The sequence below is a fragment of the Lepidochelys olivacea genome (assembly GCF_965140295.1).
Source record: "Lepidochelys olivacea isolate rLepOli2 genome assembly, chromosome: 1".
In the NCBI taxonomy this organism is placed as follows: domain Eukaryota; kingdom Metazoa; phylum Chordata; order Testudines; family Cheloniidae; genus Lepidochelys; species Lepidochelys olivacea.
This window is the reverse complement of record NC_140411.1, coordinates 234,499,911-234,520,892: the sequence shown is the minus strand read 5'-3', so window position 1 is coordinate 234,520,892 and position 20,982 is coordinate 234,499,911. Positions and strand designations below refer to the sequence as shown.

Sequence of the window (20,982 nt, the reverse complement as noted above, 5' to 3'; positions counted from 1 at the left end):
TCAGTGGTTTGAGCATTGGCCTGCTAAACCCAGGGATGTGAGTTCAGTCCTTGAGGGGGGGCCATTTGGGGATCTGGGGCAAAAATTGGAGATTGGTCCTGCTTTGAGCAGGGGGTTGGACTAGATGACCTCCTGAGGTCCCTTCCAACCATGATATTCTATGATTACAGAAAACCATGAGGATTTCAGAAGAGAGAAAAAATATCAGCCCTTTCATGTGTAGATTTAACTCAAGCACTTAAGTTTATTCAACACAATAAACTAAACTAAATAGTTTATACTATTTCCAATAAAATGTTCAGAGTTTATAAAAGTTACCCACTAGCTACATAGTGCAACTGCAATATCGTAACTGCAATATCAAACTCGGTAACTGCAATATCACTACATCTGCAGCAAAGAACTGGAGGTAGCAAATGGTTTGTTCAGGTCAATAAAGGCCCAAGTGAAGCCAACAGACTTAAATGGTTTTAGATGATCAGCTGTGAGTATTTATTACCAAGAGCGTTGTTAATTATTGTAAAAGAGGAGGGAAAATTCATTGTCAGAGGAGAACAGTTAGGCAGCACTCCTTTATTGTATTTCTGTCACTGATTTGCAAAGTGAGTTTCAGTATGTGGAAAAATTCTCTCTGCATGTTAAGCCCATTGTTCAACGGGTACAATTGAAACTGTAGCATTCGCTAGTGTGAACATACTAGCGCTACTCTCCTAGTTCAAAGAAATATTCTGGCAGTTCATGTTCTCTTTGAGAGCAGATGAAGGGCAAAAAGAATACAACAAAATATACATTTAAATTAAGTTTAGTGTCCATTGTAAGGTCACTGCACAAGGCTCAAATACTGGACTTTGTATTTGCATTCATGTTTTTTCTATCTCCCCCTATATATAGGAAGGGTCAGACATTATTTCAAATGTATATGCATGTAATCGGGGGGGGGGGGGGATGTTGCCCTCTTCAATCTTATTCTAAATATATCTCCCATTGACAGCAGTTGGCATTGCATGCACAACACAGAGCAGAATTTGGCTCAAGGAATATTCCCCCCCAACCCCATATGCTCATTGCAGACAGTTTGATATAACTAATTTGGCCACAACTAACAAAATCATGCCCCCTTTTTAGGATGGAACAATGGCAGGGTGTTATTTGGTGTGGGAGGGGATACCTCTCGAGTAAGATGCTGTCAAGCTGCATTTTAACACGTCAACTGCTATTAGAGCCTCGGAACACAAAGGGCCAAGATTGTGTCATCCGTTTGGGCAATAATCCCTACAGATATCAAAGGGGATCCCTCCTTAATGTCACACTGGTCTGATTTCTTTTGTGATAATCCAGCCCTAAATATGCATAGTAAAATCCACAGCATGTTTCTTGGAAGGTAGTTAACTATTGTATGTGCACTAGTCATTTGCTTGACTGCTATTAGCACAGTGGGAGTCATACCTTCTCTACTCCCTCCCCCTTTTAAAACATGTACTGGTTAATGGCCCTAGCAATGTTTAATTTGTAAAATAGAAATGTTAATAGGCTTATAATTTTTGTAAGCCAAGTACCAGCCCCAGGGAATTTTTATTTCCAGATGAGTCATGAACACCTGGAAATGGGTGTTTATAATAGAAATATGTAGCCTCGACAATAGTTAAAGACAGCAGCATGCGGTAGCTCAAATGAGAAACAAAATCAAAATATATGCTAATAATGCAGTTAGAAACCAGCTTTATTGTTACAACCAGTTTTAAATTATTTACACAATATAAATCTTTGAAAGATACATTCCTTCATTTAATCAATGGTAGAAGGCCTTTATTATAACATAGCTCCAATGTTTCGTTCAAAAGAAACTGTTCATTCCAGTGAAAGCTGATGAATAAACAGAACATATGTTAACTCTATGACATAGAAATGATTTTTTAAAGATTGGGACCATTTTATTCACAGGACATATGACTTAACATAAAAATGAGAAAACAATGAAAAAATGTTGTGGAACAATGGTATGACATTGGAAAGTATTCCTATTATCCCATAGTCCTATCTTTACAAGTGTTACAGGGCTTTGGATAGCTGGCTAATACAAATTTGTGAACCAACAAATCTACTTCAAGTTATATTTGTTTAAGATACTGATACATTCTCAATGCTGAGACTAATCAAAGCTCTTATATACAACACTGCGTTACACTACCACAGACTGTATCTGAGATACACAAATGAAAGAAGGGTCACTGCAACAACAACAAATAAAAAAACCTCCACACACTTCTGACTGAAGATTTCATAGCTACGATCAGGAGAAGTAAACAGCTAAAATTATAACAAAGATTAGAATTTTTGTTTTCCAGTTTATTTTGTGCATTTGATAACATTGTGTTTGGCAATTTACACTGTTTCCCCCTATAAGTCACTTTCACATTGTGGTTTGTGTGCATTTCTCCCCAGTTATGTGAAAAAATATATATACATATAAGGATAAGTGATTTTAAAACAAAAATGGTCAGGGGCATTACATGAAGCTACAACTCCTATCAGTTTGCAAACATTAAGTTAATGCTCACAACATCCATGGGAGACATGTAAATTATTCTCCACTTCTACAAGTTGAGGACACTGAGGCAGAAAAGCTAAACAGCTTTCAAAGGCCACAGAGGGAATCAGTATCAATTCCTGAATTAGCTGGTATTCATGGCTCTCAGTCCTGTGCTCAGACCATTCCTCTGACACTACAGGACCGTTTCAATCAACTTTTCTCGACAGTGAATGAAGCAGCGATCATTAAAGCATCTGAAGGAAGAGTATCTTCCAGACTATTCAGCATTTTAAAGAATCAAATATTTCATATTATGCAAACTAGCCAATTGTGCACAGACAAATACAGTACAATACAGTTTTAGAAGATTCCCTCTGCTACGGTAATTAGGAAACTGACAAACTACACAAACAGCTCATTTGGTAAAGCCACTTGAAGTCAGACAATGAAATTTCCAGGGTCTCATCACATCACTAGAGCAGCACCACACAACTGGCACGTGAAAGCAATTTACGCATTTTCTTTTCCATTCCAGAGGTCTGTAGGCCACAAAGTTAGTCATGTACCCTCCGGACTTGTGCGGTTCTACCACCTCGGAGAGCCCCCCTCACTCGAGCGGTTCAGTTAGCAAAAGACACACCTACATGGCACAAGAACATGGTCAGCCTTTTGTCATCTCCCTCATAACCAACAAATAGCAAAGAGCCTTCAATCCACAGTAGCAAATGTATAAAAAAAAATCAGCTATGATCATGCACATCAGCACTAGAATCTCTGGAAATAGGATCCAACTCTTACTGTTCAGCAACTGTAATTACATCCTGCACGGTGTGACAAATGGCGTAGGACTAGGTGCTACCTTTACCAGTTTAGTACTTGAACATTTTTTCAGAGGAGCCTTTTCAAAGGGCCTCTAAGAACATAGTAATCAAAATACAAAACATTAAAACCCACTGAAGAACCAGCCAACTCAAATTCACAGCCAGTTAGGATGCAGCCAACCCTCCCGATAGCCTTCAAAACAAGCCCTCCCCCCGCAACAAAAGGAATTGCATTCCAACTGGTACAAAGAACGAAGGTTTTATCAGGAAATTGCTGTTGTATTTCGTGACTATGTCTATTTAACAAAACAAAACAAACAAACAAAAAACCTTTTGGTGGGAAGGAAATAAGGGTATACTTTAACTTTTCTTAACCACCAACTAACTGCCTTTTTAAAGAAATCCAGGCTTCATCATGCTGGAATGAGCTCCCTTTTCTTTATAATCTGATCCAGTCAGTAAACTGCCTAAGTATAAGGAGGTCAAAAACCATAAATCTAAACATGTGCTTTAATTGGATTTATTCCCTTCCCCTCCAATATTGATCTTTTGACACTTAGGCCTTTGGGATCTAATTACCATCAAACAGCGCCATTGGAGATCCTAGGCAATATTAACATATATACCTTTTCAGAGCGTGTGTGTCTTTTGTCTGGTATATTTCCATTAGATAGACTTGCACCAAGAGCTGTTTGTGAACTTGACAACCAAAATATTTGAATACTCCTACCCTCCATATTTTGTGTACCAACGTTTTCCAGCAAATCTATTACAAACAGCAGTGGCAAGAGGCTCAAAGCTCTTCTGTTTTCACTGTAGATAGCTAAAGAACTTCCTTTAAAAATAAGGTAGACGGAAGTTACTGTATGTAACAAGATGTTCAGCTGGTGTACAAAACTTAACGCTTCACTTCTGAGGTTAATTCCCTAATCTCCAGGGGACTTCCTAAACCAGGAACTGATTATGATACGAAGTCTTTATTTCTTGTATGGTGGATACAGTGGCCATTAACTATTTGAATAGGCTAAGTTTGATGGGAATAGTTCTGGCTTCCAAACAGCGAAAGTATACTGCATCAAGAAAAAAGGAATTAATGTCCAAGGGAATTCAGTTAATATATTACAGTAAGCACTCAAAGGGCACGAAGATACCTGTAGGTTGCCATAACTTCCCTTCAAAGTTGAAATACTGGCATCAACAGTTGATTATTTTATTAAAAGCGATACCAAGTCTGCTTCAAACTATTGCTTTTGTTCAACTCACATGCAAGACATCAATAAACGGTTTAAATTTTACTACAAGTCCAGGGAAGGCAGCTTTTACACTGAGAGAGGAAGTGGTGTACTAGTCCTCTACTTTACCTATCCAGGCTTGGAAAGGATTTGGTGGAAGAATGTACCCAGTGGACACCAGTTTCCATAAATATGAGTGGGCTACTAGTTAGTTGGTACCTTAGCTACTGTAGCATTCTGGAAACTGATAACCAGAAGTATATTAATTATTTGGCCTTTTATTATACCATACACAGCTGCACAACAGTAATTAATCCTCCTGTCATTACACAGCTCATGTACACGGGAAACTTCTAACTTAGGAATTTGTCTATGTGTTCCCTTAACAAACTTCTGTCACCACAGGAACAACAATACGACTTAAAGAAGTGTACTTAAAACTTCCACGTGTGTTCAGCAGATATTACTAGCTGCCAATGACACGTGATGTATGACAACATTTGAGATGTGAGTATCAGATTTAAGTTTCCCTATGTTGAAAGACAATAAATTTACCACTAATTAGCATTTTTAATTTGCCCTGTTACTAGAATAGCTCTTCCCCCCACCTAAGCGTATTACTATTCATTTATCCCCAAAAGCAAAGGAACATAAAAACACATGGAAAGCAGACAACGGCAGCAGTAGACTATAATGGATACCTTATTAACATGAAACATAAATATGCTCAATTAAAGGTAATGTATGTGATTATCTCACAACACAGATTCCTTGAATATGGTCAATTTAACAAAAAAGTCAGCGCACACAAAGTTGGATTTTTTCTTTACATCAAAATTTCTACAAAATAGGAGAGAGTACAATGCAATACACAAGTCCATAAATGCAAGATACGGTACAATTCACATTAATTTACAAATGGTTATTTACACTGTTGTATATACATATCCAGTCAGACCGGGTTAATGTGAGTCAGTTTGACAATTCCTTTTTCAAATGCAGAAGAACGCTACATGAATGAGTTTAAAATTACATGACACTGGTTATTATTTAAAAAGCTTTGATGCTTAAGTGTCTTATTAAATCAGGCATGGATTAACCTGGTCTGATTGTAGAAATGTGTCAGAAGAAAAAAATTCACACAATTCTGCTTTACAAAAGCAACCAGGCCACTATGGTCTATTGACTGATGCTGCACATGCATGAATGCCATTGCTAACAACCTTCTTTATATTTACAATATAGGTTTAACTATACAGTAAAAGTTATTAAGTTTGGCATTCAAGCCTTTAGCTAAACAGAAAGGCAACAGAGTATCTTCTTGGCAACACAAAGCCAGGATGGATGTTTCTAGAGCTCTGAGACATTTTCCTTCTTTTTAAGTAGCCTCAAATTACTAAGAATGAGGAAATGAATTTTAACGAAATGGGAGTTCCTTATTTTGAGGCATCACTAGTTCACCCATGTTCAGGTGGTATGGTATCTGCAGTGACAAACCCAAGTTTGAACCCTGCAGTGCCATCCCAAGTTCCCACGTGAACATGTTTGCAGAATACCCTCTATAGGAGAGGAAATTCTGAGCAGTTCTGGATAAAACTGTTGAGGTATGAGACTCCAGGTGACTGGCATTTCATTTTGGAAAAAGTAACTACTTCCTAATAACATCTTTCACGAACAACCTGATCTAAGAATTTGAAGTTTGTTGCATATGCTGGTCTTAAATGGAAGCCACTGCACAGCCATGTTTTCTAAAATGGATTTTAATACGCAACATGAAAATGCAGGTCTCTACTATACTGCAAAGTCTCCTGTTATAACTCTGTGATAAGTCTCGTGCTTCCTAAAAATGGCTCAGGCAAAGATTATTGTATTTATAATATCTTTGCCTCAAAGTGTTTTTGAGGTCTGTGAAAGGAGTTCCGTAGAATTTGGCAGCTCAGCATGACTGAGGCTGACATCCAGTCACAAAAAGCTTATGTTCTAAAGGAGTAACCTATTCCCCTGCAGAGATTGTTACCTGCACTGTATAAACAAACACCTCCTTTAAAAAATTACAGTACAATTCCAAACTGAAACAGTACCAGCATAGGAAGAGCTACTAGGGCAGGGAGACAATGGGATTTATAAACTGCAAAGGAGACATCCTAGCTCTGCCCTCTCCCCCTTGCAGAAAGAGTGATCTGCAGTGTGACCCTCTTTTGGCCTGAATGGTTAGCCAATTTTCAAGTTCTAGCAGGCTGTTTCCATTAGGAGGCGAGAGTGATGATGTAATCAGGTATTTCTTTGATGCCATCCTGTTTGTACATTCTTTGTAAAGTCCAGCTTCCCACAGTAGGAATCAAACAACAGCTGTTTCTTTGCTCATGGAGTTAACAAGCCTCTTTCAGCCAGCACTTTACTCCGGAAGCTTTCACTCAGCTGTTTTCTCTGGGTCAAATTACTAGGGCTTCTTTGGACCTTGTGGTTCTCTCATCAGAGAGTATGGGACACTACCCTTGAGTAGCCAAAGAGTTTGAAAAGAATTAGGACTAATTCTAGACTAATTAGACTAATTCTAATTCAAGAGCTGGACTGTACTTCAGAATAAACAGACACTGCTGTATATATTTTAAAACAGTTCTCTTTGGGATAGTTAGAAAGGGGGATCTGGTCAGTGTTCCAATTTACCAGGTTAAAAGTGAAAGCTAACTCCCACATTCTCACTCTCAAATATGTATGTGTTACCAACGCCAGAAATGAAGTTGTCACTTTATCAGGAAAGGGGTTGTTGTTGTTTTTAATCTTGAAATAGGTTTTTTCAGGATCCAACACTGGTACTCACACTAAGTAGCACCTTACTCCAAGAGATGTCTTGCCGAAATTAAAGGGACAACTTATGGACCAAGGTACTACTTAATGTGGGTAAGTGTGGAAGAATATTCCTCTTAGCAAGGAGAGAACTTTTCAGGTACAAAGATTAAAAAGTTGTTCACTGTCTGTCACTTTCATGAGCTCTAGCAAAATCCTTGATAATGCTACAGAAGGACATGCAATTTCAGTTGGTCAGTTTTATTTAGACTATGAAGAGAATCTGTCCAATTTAATAAACTACTTTAGTAAGGTGCTAAATAAGACTTACCCACTTTCAAAGTTTTTTTTATGAAAAGTTTATCCATTTATATTAAAATTTTAAGAATCTGATTGTAAGAAATCCACATTTGGAACCACCAGGGGATAAATACAAACTAGTTTTAAGAAATAAAGCTTGCTTTTGTAAAATAACAGACCACCATTTAAAATGGTGTATAAGGTGAAAGATTTTCATCCATGTCATTGCTTTAAGCATCCTGAAACAAGCTATGCTTTTGTAAAGCCCATCTGCATTTGACAATATGCTATAGAGCAACTGTGAATAGATATCCTTGCCGAGTCTGCAGCAGGCTCCCCATAAAATCTACTCCTAAGGTGAGTGTGTCTTTGCACATACTGTATGTGCATACATGCAGACTTTGTACATGTGGGCACTTCAGTGACCAAAGTGCAAAGTTTTTTCAGAGTAATCATCAGAATTGATTGACTGCTCAACGACAGCAATTTTCAAGATTTAAAGCATCATCCCCAACCTCTCTCAACATACAGTCACAAAGTAAACATTTTCTTTTCAATTCACATTTTGTACTTCAAACCATTCTTGGTATAATAGCTTTTTTAAAAAACACTGAGGATGATCAAAGCGCCACTGTTCAAATCTCACACATTTCAAGAACATTCTTTGAACCTGAGACTTTGGGCTACTAATATTTTTGCTATCAGTACAGGAAGAAAGCCAGAAAATGTAACAGAATCTATAACTACTGGACCTAAGTATTTAAAGACAAGAATCCAAGCTGGAAAGATGAGGAAAGAAGGAAAAAAGGTTTAAAAATCTATGTATCCTTTAACTGAAGTGGTATTGTTTTGCTTCCAAGAGCAACAGGATTTTTCATGTTCACTGTTTTAAACTCAATACTCTACCCTGTTGCAGTAATATATATATAGTTCAGAACATAGAAGAGTTAAAAAAAAAATTGAAGATTTACTCCCTTCCATAAGGAATTTCTTGAGATTTTGGAATAGTGGTCTTTAAAATAAATGGAAAAATTTAACAAACAAGAAACTCTCCCATACAAGTTAAGGTTGGTACATTTCCTGTCATATACTATACACATTCCTAAATAATCTGGTGGCCATAAAGCCGTCAGATTTCTTTTATGTAATAGTAGCAGAAGGAAAGTCAAAATGCTGATATTTAACCCTAATAAGTAGATAGGCCTTGTTATAAAATGCAAAGTACTGTGATGTAGAAAATTGCTTTTATCCTCATTTTCCTTCCCTCAATTACTCAGTACCAGTGATTGGCATTTCAAGAGTAAAATTACCACTATTCACGGTTTGGGTTTTTTTGTATACAGTTAAAGATTAAGATTCTCTACTGACCATGTACAGTCTTTATATAAGTTAATGTCACTTTAATAAAATAAGTTGTGAAAAAACAAATCCTTTGGAACAGTTTCATTGCCTGCACTCAACCTTTACAGAAATTGATGAAAGCAGCAATGGAATCATGTTAAACTCATAATAAATAAATCACATACAACATATGTTAAATTACTTAAGTAAGGATTAAATTGCCATCTCTACAGCCTTAAAGATTTAGCAAGTTTCTAATCCATTCTCTATCAACAGTAGGTATGCTCTTCTTATTAGATTTAACATTAAGACTTGTTTAGAGGCATCATTTGTAAAGCAAAACAACCAAGTGAACATTACAGAAATTAAACAAAATGTTTAGCTTTTTCAGTATCTGTTCTCAAAAAGGATTCTAAGGATCGCTTATCCACTTGAGGATCACTGAAGTTCTTCGTTACTCGGGAAGCTTTAATGCTGTGACCTCTGGCTTCATTTTGAAATACTGGTTAAAACGAACAATTGCGTACCTATTAAAAGGATAGAATTGAAACAAAAGTTACAAAGAGCTGAGAATTCCTTAGGAGTCTGATCATGTTTATGGCAAGAATCTTGAAATCTTATTGTAAAATTTCACAGCAGCAACATGCTTTTGTGCAGTATCATGATGCTTTTGTTTGGTTTATTGTGCCATCTACTGGTTACTATCCAGTGTCTTTTACATTTGAGAATCTTATGACTGATTCACGAGTCCAGTGAGTTTCAATATCAAATTCAAGTGAACAAAGTATGATCTCAACATAGTATTTCATCAGCTTAGTCACAAGCTGACTCAGATTAGTAACTTAAGTATGAACTAAACTAGCATCTTAACTGCTACAGCAAAATTTCCAAAAAGATGCACAATCTTGTCATAATAAACTTAATAGGATTTTTTCTTCACACTGCCAGGGGCATTCATTTGACAATTTTAAACATTTTTCTTTTGATGAAACCCCACAATAACATCAGCTAGTATCTCAAAAAAGGACACTAAAAAGCAAAAATATTTAGAATTTATTAGACTAAATGTCCCTTGCTATTTGGAAGGAAGAAATTTTTATTTTATTTTTTAATAGGAACAGATCTCCTGGTTCTTAAATCCGAGCTCTTCCATAAACACAGCGTATGACCAAGAGCAAGCCATTTACCTCTGTGCCTCTACTTCTCCCATGCAAATGCCACCTACCAAACACATGTTTGTGTGGCTTAATAATTGTCAAGTGCTTGGATAATACCTGCATGGAAGACACTATTTACTGGAGCACAATAATTTTTTTTTTTAAATATAAAATACAGAGTTGAATTTCCCCCCACAAAAAGCAAAATCAAATCAATCGATCCAGACTTTTATGGATGAACTGACATTACCCGTCGTCTTGATAGAATCTCACTATAAAAATAATTGTGTACGGTCATCTCTGGAGCATCCTGCTTGAGCATGTTAACAACAAAACAGGATCAGTTCACTCAGACCTAGTGTAGTTCTGAAAGTCAGGATTTCAATGGAGGAAATAGATTAGTTATTTATAGATAGCACAATCACTTACCCTAGAAAATCAAAGTCAATGGTGGAATATTTGGCTTGAATCAGAGCCCACAATCCCCAAAAGAAATGAGAGGCCTAAAGAGAAAATAATTGGTGAAAGATTATTAGCTTAATGTTCTGTAAAGCAAGTATATGTTCAAAGGAATGAGCAAAATGGCTTGTCTGAAGGACTATTCTAAAAAAAAAAAAAAAAGCCAAAAATGTTATTTTAGAATTAAAGATTTTGTTCTAAAATGTAAGTTTTCTGACACCAGATACCAGCAAGTGTTATAAACCCGAATGCTGTCAATTAAATGTGTAGAAAATACACCATGACATGGGAATCACTTTCTAGAAAGGGTCTTGTTCAATAGCGTTAATAAATGACCTATGCTTCGGTTTGATAAAGAGAATTGCAGCAATGTATAACCACTACAAATCTACATACTTGTTTGATTGTGTTTCAGATATTAGATACTACTTGGCACCAGTACGCCTCACTTTCCAGTGCTGCTAATGGGACTAACCACTTAAAACTCAGCATTTCCATAAGTTTCAAATCTGTTCTGACCCCACTTCCTGTTAAAGTTTAGATAAGCAGTTTGTAAGCATATGTTCAATGTCAGACTGAAGCTATGGATTACATGAATTATACAGTTGCTAATGTGTTTTAATAAACTTTGAAACTTGTGCGTTGTGGCCATCAGCTTCACAATCCCCTTGTGAAAGATGCATATGATTTCTGGGCCACCCATGTTGCAAGTGATACTTCATACCTCTATTTATGTTCTGTAAATAAAAGCTTACAATAATGACCTAAATTGTTTCCTGAAGCATCCACATAATCCAAGTATTGTACTTAAGTTCCTTCACTAAAGCTGTACAGTGTGAGTGCACATCTGAAAATCTCAAAGCACAGGCATGTTAACATCTCACTAATGCAGTTCTGATCTATTTGTCTAATGGTAGCAGTTTGGCGTTTTACACTAATACTCATTAATTCTAGTTCCTGTTTTTTCTACGTGACCCCACACATTAATGACGTCTAGTCAACATTAAAGGAACCCTTTTTTTTAAATTTTACAGTATTTGTACAACATGTGTGGTCTACAGATCGGTCTTAAGCTGTTCAATAACCAAAAACTCCCCCCGCATTAATATGAAAAAAAGATTAGAGCTCTTGAAAAAGACGGTTACTCACCTTTGTAACTGTTGTTCTTCGAGATGCGTTGCTCATATCCATTCCAAATAGGTGTGTGCGTGCCGCGTGCACGATCGTCGCAAGATTTTTACCCCAGCAACACTCGGTGGGTTGGCTGAGGCGCCTCCTGGAGTGGTGCCTTCATGGCACCGGATATATGCCCCAGCCGACCCAGCACCCCCTCAGTTCCTTCTTGCCGGCTACTCCGACAGAGGGGAAGGAGGGCGGGTTTGGAATGGATAGGAGCAAAACATCTTGAAGAACAGTTACAAAGGTGAGTAACCATCTTTTCTTCTTCGAGTGCTTGCTCATATCGATTCCAGTTAGGTGACTCCCAAGCCTTACCTAGGCGGTGGGGTCGGAATGAGAGGTGGCGGAGTGAAGGACCGGTGAACCAAATGCAGCATCACCCCTGGACTGCTGAATTATCGCATAGTGGGTGGTGAAGGTATGCACCGATGACCAAGTCGCTGCCCTACATATCTTCTGTATGGATACGTGTGCCAGGAAAGCAGACGATGAAGCCTGAGCCCGCATGGCGTGGCCGGTAAGGTGCGTAGTTGGGACACCAGCCAAGTCATAGCACGCACAGATGCATGATGTGATCCAGGACGAAATGCGCTGGGAGGAGATCAGAAGGCCCTTCATCCGGTCTGCAACAGCAACTAAGAGCTGCAATGTTTTCCTGAAAGGTTTTGTTCGCTCGACATAGAAGGCAAGGGCCCTGCGAATGTCCAGGGAGTGCAGCTGTTGTTCCCGTCAAGAGGTGTGCAGCTTTGGGTAGAAGATGGGGAGGAAGACGTCCTGATTGAGATGGAAGGCAGACACCACCTTAGGGAGGAAGGCCGGGTGGGGTCGCAGCTGTACCTTGTCCTTATGGAACACCGTATACGGCGATTCCGATGTGAGTGCCCTGAGCTCAGACACACGCCTCGCCGAAGTAATAGCTACGAGGAAGGCTGTCTTCCAGGAAAGGTACAGGAGTGAGCAGGTGGCCATTGGCTCGAACGGGGCAGCCATGAGTTTGGGGAGGACCAGGTTAAGATCCCGCATAGGGACCGGTTGTCGAATTTGTGGCAACAGGCGCTCCAACCCCTTGAGAAATCTGCTGACCATGGGATTGGAGAAGACTGAACGCCCGTTTTCGCCCAGGTGGAAAGCCAAAATAGCTGCCAGGTGCACTCTGATGGATGATATTGCCACGCTCTTGATAGGTACTGACACCTGTAGAGGGGCTGTCAGACTCTGAGCACACGAGCAGGAAAAACACTTCCACTTGGCTAAGTACGTGGACGTGGTAGAGGGCCTCCTGCTACCCAAAAGGACCTGCTGTACTAAGCGAGAGCAGGACAGCTCAGATTGAGTTAGCTATGCAACATCCACGCTGTGAGGTGGAGAGATTGCAGCTCGGGATGACAGAGTCGTCCGTGGTCCTGAGTGATCAGGTCTGGCCACAGTGGGAGTGGAATGGGAGTGTCCACCGATAGCTCTAAGAGAGTGGTATACCAGTGCTGCCTGGGCCACGCTGGGGCGACCAAAATCAGACGGGTTCTGTCCCTGTGCAGCTTGAGCAGGACCCTGTGGACGAGCAGGAATGGAGGGAAGGCGTAGCACAGGTGATCCTTCCACTGTATGAGGAACGTGTCTGACAGGGAACCTGGAGAGCGTCCTTGTAGAGAGCAGAACACTTGGCATTTCGGATTCTCACGAGAGGCGGATAGGTCTACCAGGGGAAAGCCCCACTTCAGGAAGACAGAGTGGTACTAAGAGGGAAAGCTAGGGAGAGTGGAGATCAGCTATGCTGCACTCCACAGTTCCAACGACTGTCACAGAAGAAACTGAGGGGGCACTGGGTCGGCTGAGGCAGATATCCGGTGCCATGAAGGCGCCACTCCAGGGGGTACCTCAGCCAACCCACCGAGTGTTGCTGGGTAAAAATCTTCCGACGATTGTGCACGTGGTGTGCACCTAATTGGAATTAATATGAGCAAGCACTCAAAGAACAATGCTATATAGTCTGGAAAAGACTTATATAGCTGCAAATCTAGCTTTACTCATTTAAGTAGATGGGACAGCTGAATATAATTACCAGAGCTGGTACTAACAGCGCTAACAACAAATGAGCAGTATTTTCTAATAAAGACTCTTCTAGTGGATTATCCTCTTGGAAAGCCAACCAAAATTCCTCACTGTAACTACCAGCCTTTGCCAGAAAATTGGAGAAGCCATGGATAGATTAGTCAGATGTATATGGGCCAAAAAGTCAGAGAGAGTACTGGAATCATAAGGCCATACTAGCTGCCCAGAGTTGCACATCCCCTGGCATACCAGGCATTACAGCTACACTCGTAAAGACTTTATTTTAGCCTAAGTAAACGCAGGCTAAGAGGCACTGCTGCCATGACACCTCATGCTGTGATCTCCTATACAGAGCATGAACAAGCCTGGACAATTCTTACATTAGCCCAGAGATAATTTAGAACTTTAAGAAGTGGAGTTGGGAAGTCAGTTCTAAGCAATGTTCCAGCACTGTGATAGCAGAGACAGCTTTTCAGAGGCAAATCAGTGAAAGGAGAGGAAGGAGGGACGAGCATCTAGGACCAGAGAGCCCAACATTCAGCTTCTTGCTGTACATCAAGACATGAGTGTCCTACCTACAGTCTTCAAAGTATGTTTGATGCAAAGAACTTTAGTGTTACTTTTATTTTTCAAACACAGAATTTTGGTCTTTGATAAATTTTATTTACTGTCAAGTCCTATATACATACACTTATGCTACCAAACAAACAAAAATATCAACATCAAACTCTTAAGGCAAAGCCACATTAACTTTCCTCAACTCAACATTTACAAATCAGAGTGCTAAACTTATAGAAAATCCAAAACTGATGTTGACTGAAGTCAGTCACCTTGTGTTGATCCACAAAACTATCAAGCTAAACCATAGTGCTATTTAGAAAATTTCTACGGAAGGGACACACTTACTGCTCCAGATACATGTTACAGGGTTCAATATTCTATTACTCAGATTCTTTGGTTCTCCAATTAAAAATAATCTAGGATAAGGCTCATTTCACTACATATTGGGTCAGTTCAAATTCTGACATCTATTCCTTACTACCAAAGCCAGGAGGACTAGGTGCCAGCCCACCTTTATTGGCCAATATGAAAGATCCCTCCATGACTTAGGTTCTTCTTTCAGACTGAGAAATCTTTCAGTCAAATTGACTTTACTTACACTATTGCTTGAGGGAAGCTATATCCTATGAACAACAGTTGCTCCTCCACAGAAGAGGGTTAAACAGAGGAGTGGAAGGAAAATCTGCAGTGAACTTAAACGTGTTGCTTCTAGATGATGGATTCTAGTTGGCTTTACTTTGTCAGAAAGGCCCTGCCCTATGGAATAAAGCCACTAAAGGTATCCAGATAGTAAAGGCCTAGCAGTGAGTCCATTCACTTTCCAAAGATCTACACTGAGTTAGACTAACACATAAACAAACAGAAATTGAACAATATTCATTGCATAATGGTTTCCATCAGAATATTAAGAAAAGCTGACACTTCAAAAAATATCATATTAAAGATTTCTGGCAGGTATTGCATAATTTAAGACTGCAAGTTCCTTGGAACAGGGAACTCAGTTTTATTTGGCTGGAAAGCAGTAAGCATACCGGGGTGCTGTATATATATTAATAATCTTGAGAAACTTACCAATGCAAATTGATTGACTTGCACATACAGTACTTCTACCTCTTTCTCAGTAACATCTGTACCGAAACCTTTATATTCCTTGTAGGCCTCAAGGTAAGATCTCAGCCACTGCTCTTGTAATTCTCTATCCGGATAAAGGCTGTAGTCTACCTCACTCACGCCTTCAAAAACAAAAAACAAACAAAAAGAATTAACATTTATTTGTAAGTCAGATGTTTGACTTCACATTTATAAATGACCTATACTTTTAAGAAACTTTGCAAATGTGTACCATATGCAAATTAAATATGAACAGATTCAGATACTCATATCAATGCATACCCCTCAAACCCAAATAAAAAAAAAACAAAAGAGGACACTAACATTATGAAAGATTCTGTGCTTAAATATTTGACCATTGCTAGCATACATGTATATCTGTGGTCTGGTAAAATCTGAACATCAGCAAGGTACAATTTTATGGGGAAAGTCCCGTGAAAAGAAAGCATCTGTATTATGAATTTTTTTCCCAGGGAAATTCAAAGACGGCTGTACGTTCTAGTGAAAGAAGAAAATAGATTTGCATGCAATCTGAATCCTTGTTACAAAACATGAGACATTCAGGTATACTTATATTTCATCACAAACTAAGCTAATGTTTCAGAAAGAAGTGTATTCCTTACACAAAAGGAACCCACTCAACCACAACCCTATTCCCTTTCCTTCCCACTCTTTAGAACTGTGAAGTTTCGTTTGACTCCATTGTCTAACCCTTGTCATCATCCTTGATCCAAGTTTTCCTCTCTGCATATCATAAATCTGCCTCTATCAAAGCCTACAATTTTGCCTTGTATACCACAACTTCCTCTGTCCCCTTGATTAAGTCCCCTTATCAAGTCCAATCTCTGGAATTTGCATTCTGCATGTGATAAAAATATAATCTTCTGTATATAGGAATGACAACACAACCCTCTTCCATTTCAGGATTCAGTTCAAACCTTTTTAAAGCCCTCCTTGGATTTGTTCCTGTAAAGTTCCTGACCTTTGTCAATCTCTGCTCACCCAGCATTAGCCCTTTGCAATATTTACTCACTGGTGGTAGAAAATGGTTCTCTTCATTTTCTACCATGTGTTAAAAATGTCTCCTTACAGCACCTCATCACTTGAAATCTTGTCTATACCACTTCAAAAACAACAGAGGGCAAGATTAACTCTAAAGTGTTTGGGGGACAATTTGTATAAAATGTGCAACAAAACAAATTGTACAAACAGGTTCCAAAGAGTAAGCTACATTGTCATCAAGGAATTAAGAATTTTGAAAGTTAATTACCATGACCACTTTAGAAGCACGCAACGTGGAAAACACTATGACAAATAGATCAAGCAAGGTGGATAAAAAATCAATGATTTAAATAAATAAATAAATAAATATTAAAAAAATCTGATTTTCTTTTATAAAATGCTTTTGGAACAAATACCTATTTAAAGGTGGTTTTAATTAAGATACATTATAGCTCAAAGATATCTCATCATGGAATACGGATTATAAATTCTAATTCTCTAGTATGAGACAATATATTCATGTAATGTTTAAGAAAAGTTTTGTAAATGAGTTCCAATAGTTCATGGATTAGAGACCCAATTTTATGGGGTTCCACAGACTTCTGTATAGAAAGACTAACCTAAATAATCTATCTACCCAATGGGGCTCAGTGCTCAGTCTAGAAGATACTATCAGAGATGCTTAGTTTTGCAGTTCTCAAGCTGTGGATTTGTGTCTTCAGAGGTAACATGCTTGTTAACAGCAAAAATGTTTTAAATAAATAAATAATATATAGAGATGAGAAATAAAAGACCTCAACTCTATTGTCCCTCTGCAAATTTGTGTACACAGAGTCAATACCTTACCGCTCTCTAAAAGTGCAAAGTTTCAAAAAGTCCAGTGAATAGAAGATTGTTGGGGGAGGAATAGATCTGGACAAGGAGAAGAAGTCTGGAGATAAATGTGAGATGCAAGGGACAATTGTTTTGTTAAAATATGATATGTTTGCTGTTGAAGAAAAAAATCCAGAATACTTAAAGTTGTTATTTTAATTAAATAAAACAATTTAAATGTCTGTCTGGTGATGTTCTCCTCCTAATACAGCCTGGCAAGAAAATCCTCCAAATATTAATGATTAACCTGTTGAATTTGAGATAGTTCACCTCCCAATGACTTCATAAATATCTGCTTCAATTACCATTGGTAAACGAAATAACCAAACAATCATTCATTTTCTGATATCACTGTAAAACTCACCTGAAAAGTTTTCAAAATAAATCACTGTTTAAAAATGTATAGTGTGTACCTTCTAAAAATGAAACCTACATCCATCTTTGAGCTGTGAAGAATATGTATTAAGGTTATAACAACCAAAAACAATGCACTTTTCTGTAGAAAACCATGATTAAATCGAGTTCTTCTGACTAGTGATTTAAATCATGATTTAAATCAATTTGATTTAAATCAAATCCACCCTGAGATCAAGATTATTTAAACTTGTACTGTATTTACATTGCTGTACTGTAATCATCATGATAGTGGAATTTCCACTGTAACCCCATTCCCAAAGTAAATAGCATGCAGGTAAGGTATGTCAGGCACTCCTATTTAAACTCTCCAAGAGAAGAGTAGAGGGACATTCAAGACTTGACTAGATAAGCCACTTTTTGAGCAAGTATAGTCTTTCCTATGTTCCTAAACCTTAACTTCTCCCTATCAAACACAAATCTGCACATCAGCCTTGATTCTTGTTCTGCTCTTTTCAGTTTGTCAAAAATCAAGTCAAAGCCAAGTCTCAACTGCAAGTTGTGCAAGGAATCACAAGACTGCATTTGGTGGTAGAGGTTATTATATATGAATGCCACTGTGAATTTTCCACACCTTATCTGCACTGGGAGGGAAGGAGCATCAGTGCCCCTATGATATTGTTTTTAATACCACAGAGAAAGGATGATCTCTCAGTTAAGGCAGAGGTCAGGAAGTTGGAAGTTGTAGGTCTATTTTTGACTCTGCCACACTCCTTGCATGACCCTGGCAAAGTCACAGCCTTCCCACATCTTAGGCTCTGTCTATACTACACAACTATTAGTAACATGGCTTTGTCGCCACAGCCATGACACTAAAAGTCATTGCATTGTAGCCACTGTTTGTCGGCTCTCCTGACGACAAAAAACTTCTATCCCCAACGAGAGGCGTTTGCGTTGTAGGCAGGAAAGCGCTCCTGCCAACAATGCACTGTTCACACTGGCACTTGTCGCGGCAAAACTTTTGTCTTTGGGGGGGGGGGGAATCACCTCTGAAAGACAAAAGTTTTTGCTGTTCAATTGCCAGCATAGACATAGCCTAAGTTCCCACAACTGCAAAGTAGGGACATAACTAGCCCACCCCAAAGAGATTTTAAATTGAATTCATTAGTGACTGTAATACATTTTTGTGACACTTTCCTAGGGTGCCCAGGACTGAGAGTCACCTTCTTATCTCCTTGCCACCAGTGAGAACAAGATTTGCTTGTGCTCCCTGACCTCACCACTCTGTTAGGAACCCAAAATATTTCCTCAGGCTATGCCAGCCCTTACTTTGCCTTGCAGGTTACCAAAGGTGTACCCCAGCTCCCAAGCTCCACTGAAAGAGTCCCTCTGTAGTATCCAGCCCTTATCACAGAACACTCACAGAAATTACCAACTAAGATATCCCCAAAGGATCAGTGTACACACAGGTTGACTGGTACAACTCAGGATCAGATTCTTTATAAAATCACAGAACTGAGATATAGGCATAGTGAAACCATCATAAATATATTATCAAAGACTAAAATTTAAGAGATAAGGATAACAAGTGGAAACAGAAATGGTTACACATAAAACAAAGTATAACACGCTTCTTACTAGACTAAACTTAACTTTAATAGGCTAACCATCTGTCTAAAAGCAATCTTATCTCACCCAAAAGCTATCTTGCAGCATTTCCAATCAGGACAAATTGGGATCCTGTTTTCACTAACATAACTGCTCTGCCTGATTAATTCCTCAAGTACAGGATAACAGGGTTCTGTCCCTGACCCCCGTTATACTCCAATAAACCTTTAAAGTGTGCCCCTAGACAAAGCTCTTTTCCCCATGCTGTTCCTCTATTTTTCTTAAATCTCACAAGCCTCCATATGCATTTAGCTCAGACTGGTGATTGTGAATAAGACAATACTCAATTTACATTTCAAAGGACAGATGGATAAACATCTAAGGTCTGGTAAGAAATCAGTTTCTCATGTCTCCTGGGGAGTAACACCTTGGTATAAACTATAAGAGCATATTTTCAGTATACAGACGTATCAGTACATACATTTCACACAATATGTGACCAGCAAGATCCTGACTTTCATTTGAGATCTTTATGTGACAATACTTAGGGATAAATGCTATAAAAACAATGTGTTGCGTGTAGTGAGTTTGACAGGCCTATGGGAGTTGCTATTACAGAACAGTGAAGCCTTTGCCAGTTGGCACTGAGGGGTTTATTAGGGTCACAGTTTTGCGATCCTCTGATGAAAGGCACTATATAAAAGAACAAAAAGATTCATTGTTTTATTACCAATTAACTTTTAAATGGGCAATTCATTTCTTACCTGCAAACTCATTGAAATGATTTCCAATATCATAAGCCAGGTAGTTGTATCCCGAGTACTCATAATCAATGAATTGTACATCACCTATATGAGACACAAACATGAAAACGTAAGAATCCATAACAAACAAACCAATGCCCTAATTCAATGCTGTCCCTAGACATCTGCCAACATTTCAGTCTCACTGTTTGTGCCCATTTGCATGCACTCTTGAGACACTCCAGGGTAAGGCTGTGAATTTTATGGCATGAGCTTCACTTGACAGAAGATATACAATCTGATCAACAGCTTGCTTCAGTATTTTACTATGTAATTTAGAATCAAAATAGCTATTGCAGGTTCCCATTTCTACCACAAGAGGGCATCAGTTACCTGAGAAACTCAGATTCCGTTCTAATGAGAAATACTATATAAAAAGACTCCTTTCGTTTTAACAGTAGCTACAAATACAGATTACTTGTCCATTACTTTTTAGCGAGCAGAGTTATAGGGGTCTAAGTAATCCCAACTACTTTCTTGACAAACAAGTAGTGCAACCTGACTACAGAATACATGTAGCGCACACACAGTCATCTTTCGCAAGACAGCGTTTCCCCAATTATTCAGCAATCTTCTGGTTTTGATGATGGCGTTATGAATTCAGTGTTATTTCAAGCAATGGCATGCCATGTTTGAATACCCATCTCAAAACCAAAGTGCCTGCAGATATTAAGTAACAGACGCCTTACGGCATAAAGTACGCGTGGACAAAAGCAGCAGTGCTACCCCAAATGCTCCCTTTCTGCTTAATGGCTTTTTACAACAAGTTTAGCTGGCCAACGGGGAGGGCAGTTATGGGAAGTGCATCACGTCCAG

General features: G+C 38.7%; 1 protein-coding gene across 1 annotated transcript in view; it reads right to left on the bottom strand.

The window, feature by feature from the left end:
* Positions 1–3,710: 3,710 nt before the first annotated feature.
* Positions 3,711–20,982, bottom strand: part of ETNK1 (ethanolamine kinase 1) — a 58,408-nt gene continuing 41,136 nt past the window's right edge. Inside the window, exons 5-8 of the mRNA XM_084617204.1 lie at positions 20,128–20,211; positions 15,488–15,648; positions 10,598–10,671; positions 3,711–9,538 (exon numbers count right to left, since the gene is read on the bottom strand). Coding sequence (XP_084473330.1) covers positions 9,466–9,538; positions 10,598–10,671; positions 15,488–15,648; positions 20,128–20,211 — 392 coding nt within the window. The 3' untranslated portion in view covers positions 3,711–9,465. The remainder of the gene's footprint in view (positions 9,539–10,597; positions 10,672–15,487; positions 15,649–20,127; positions 20,212–20,982) is intronic.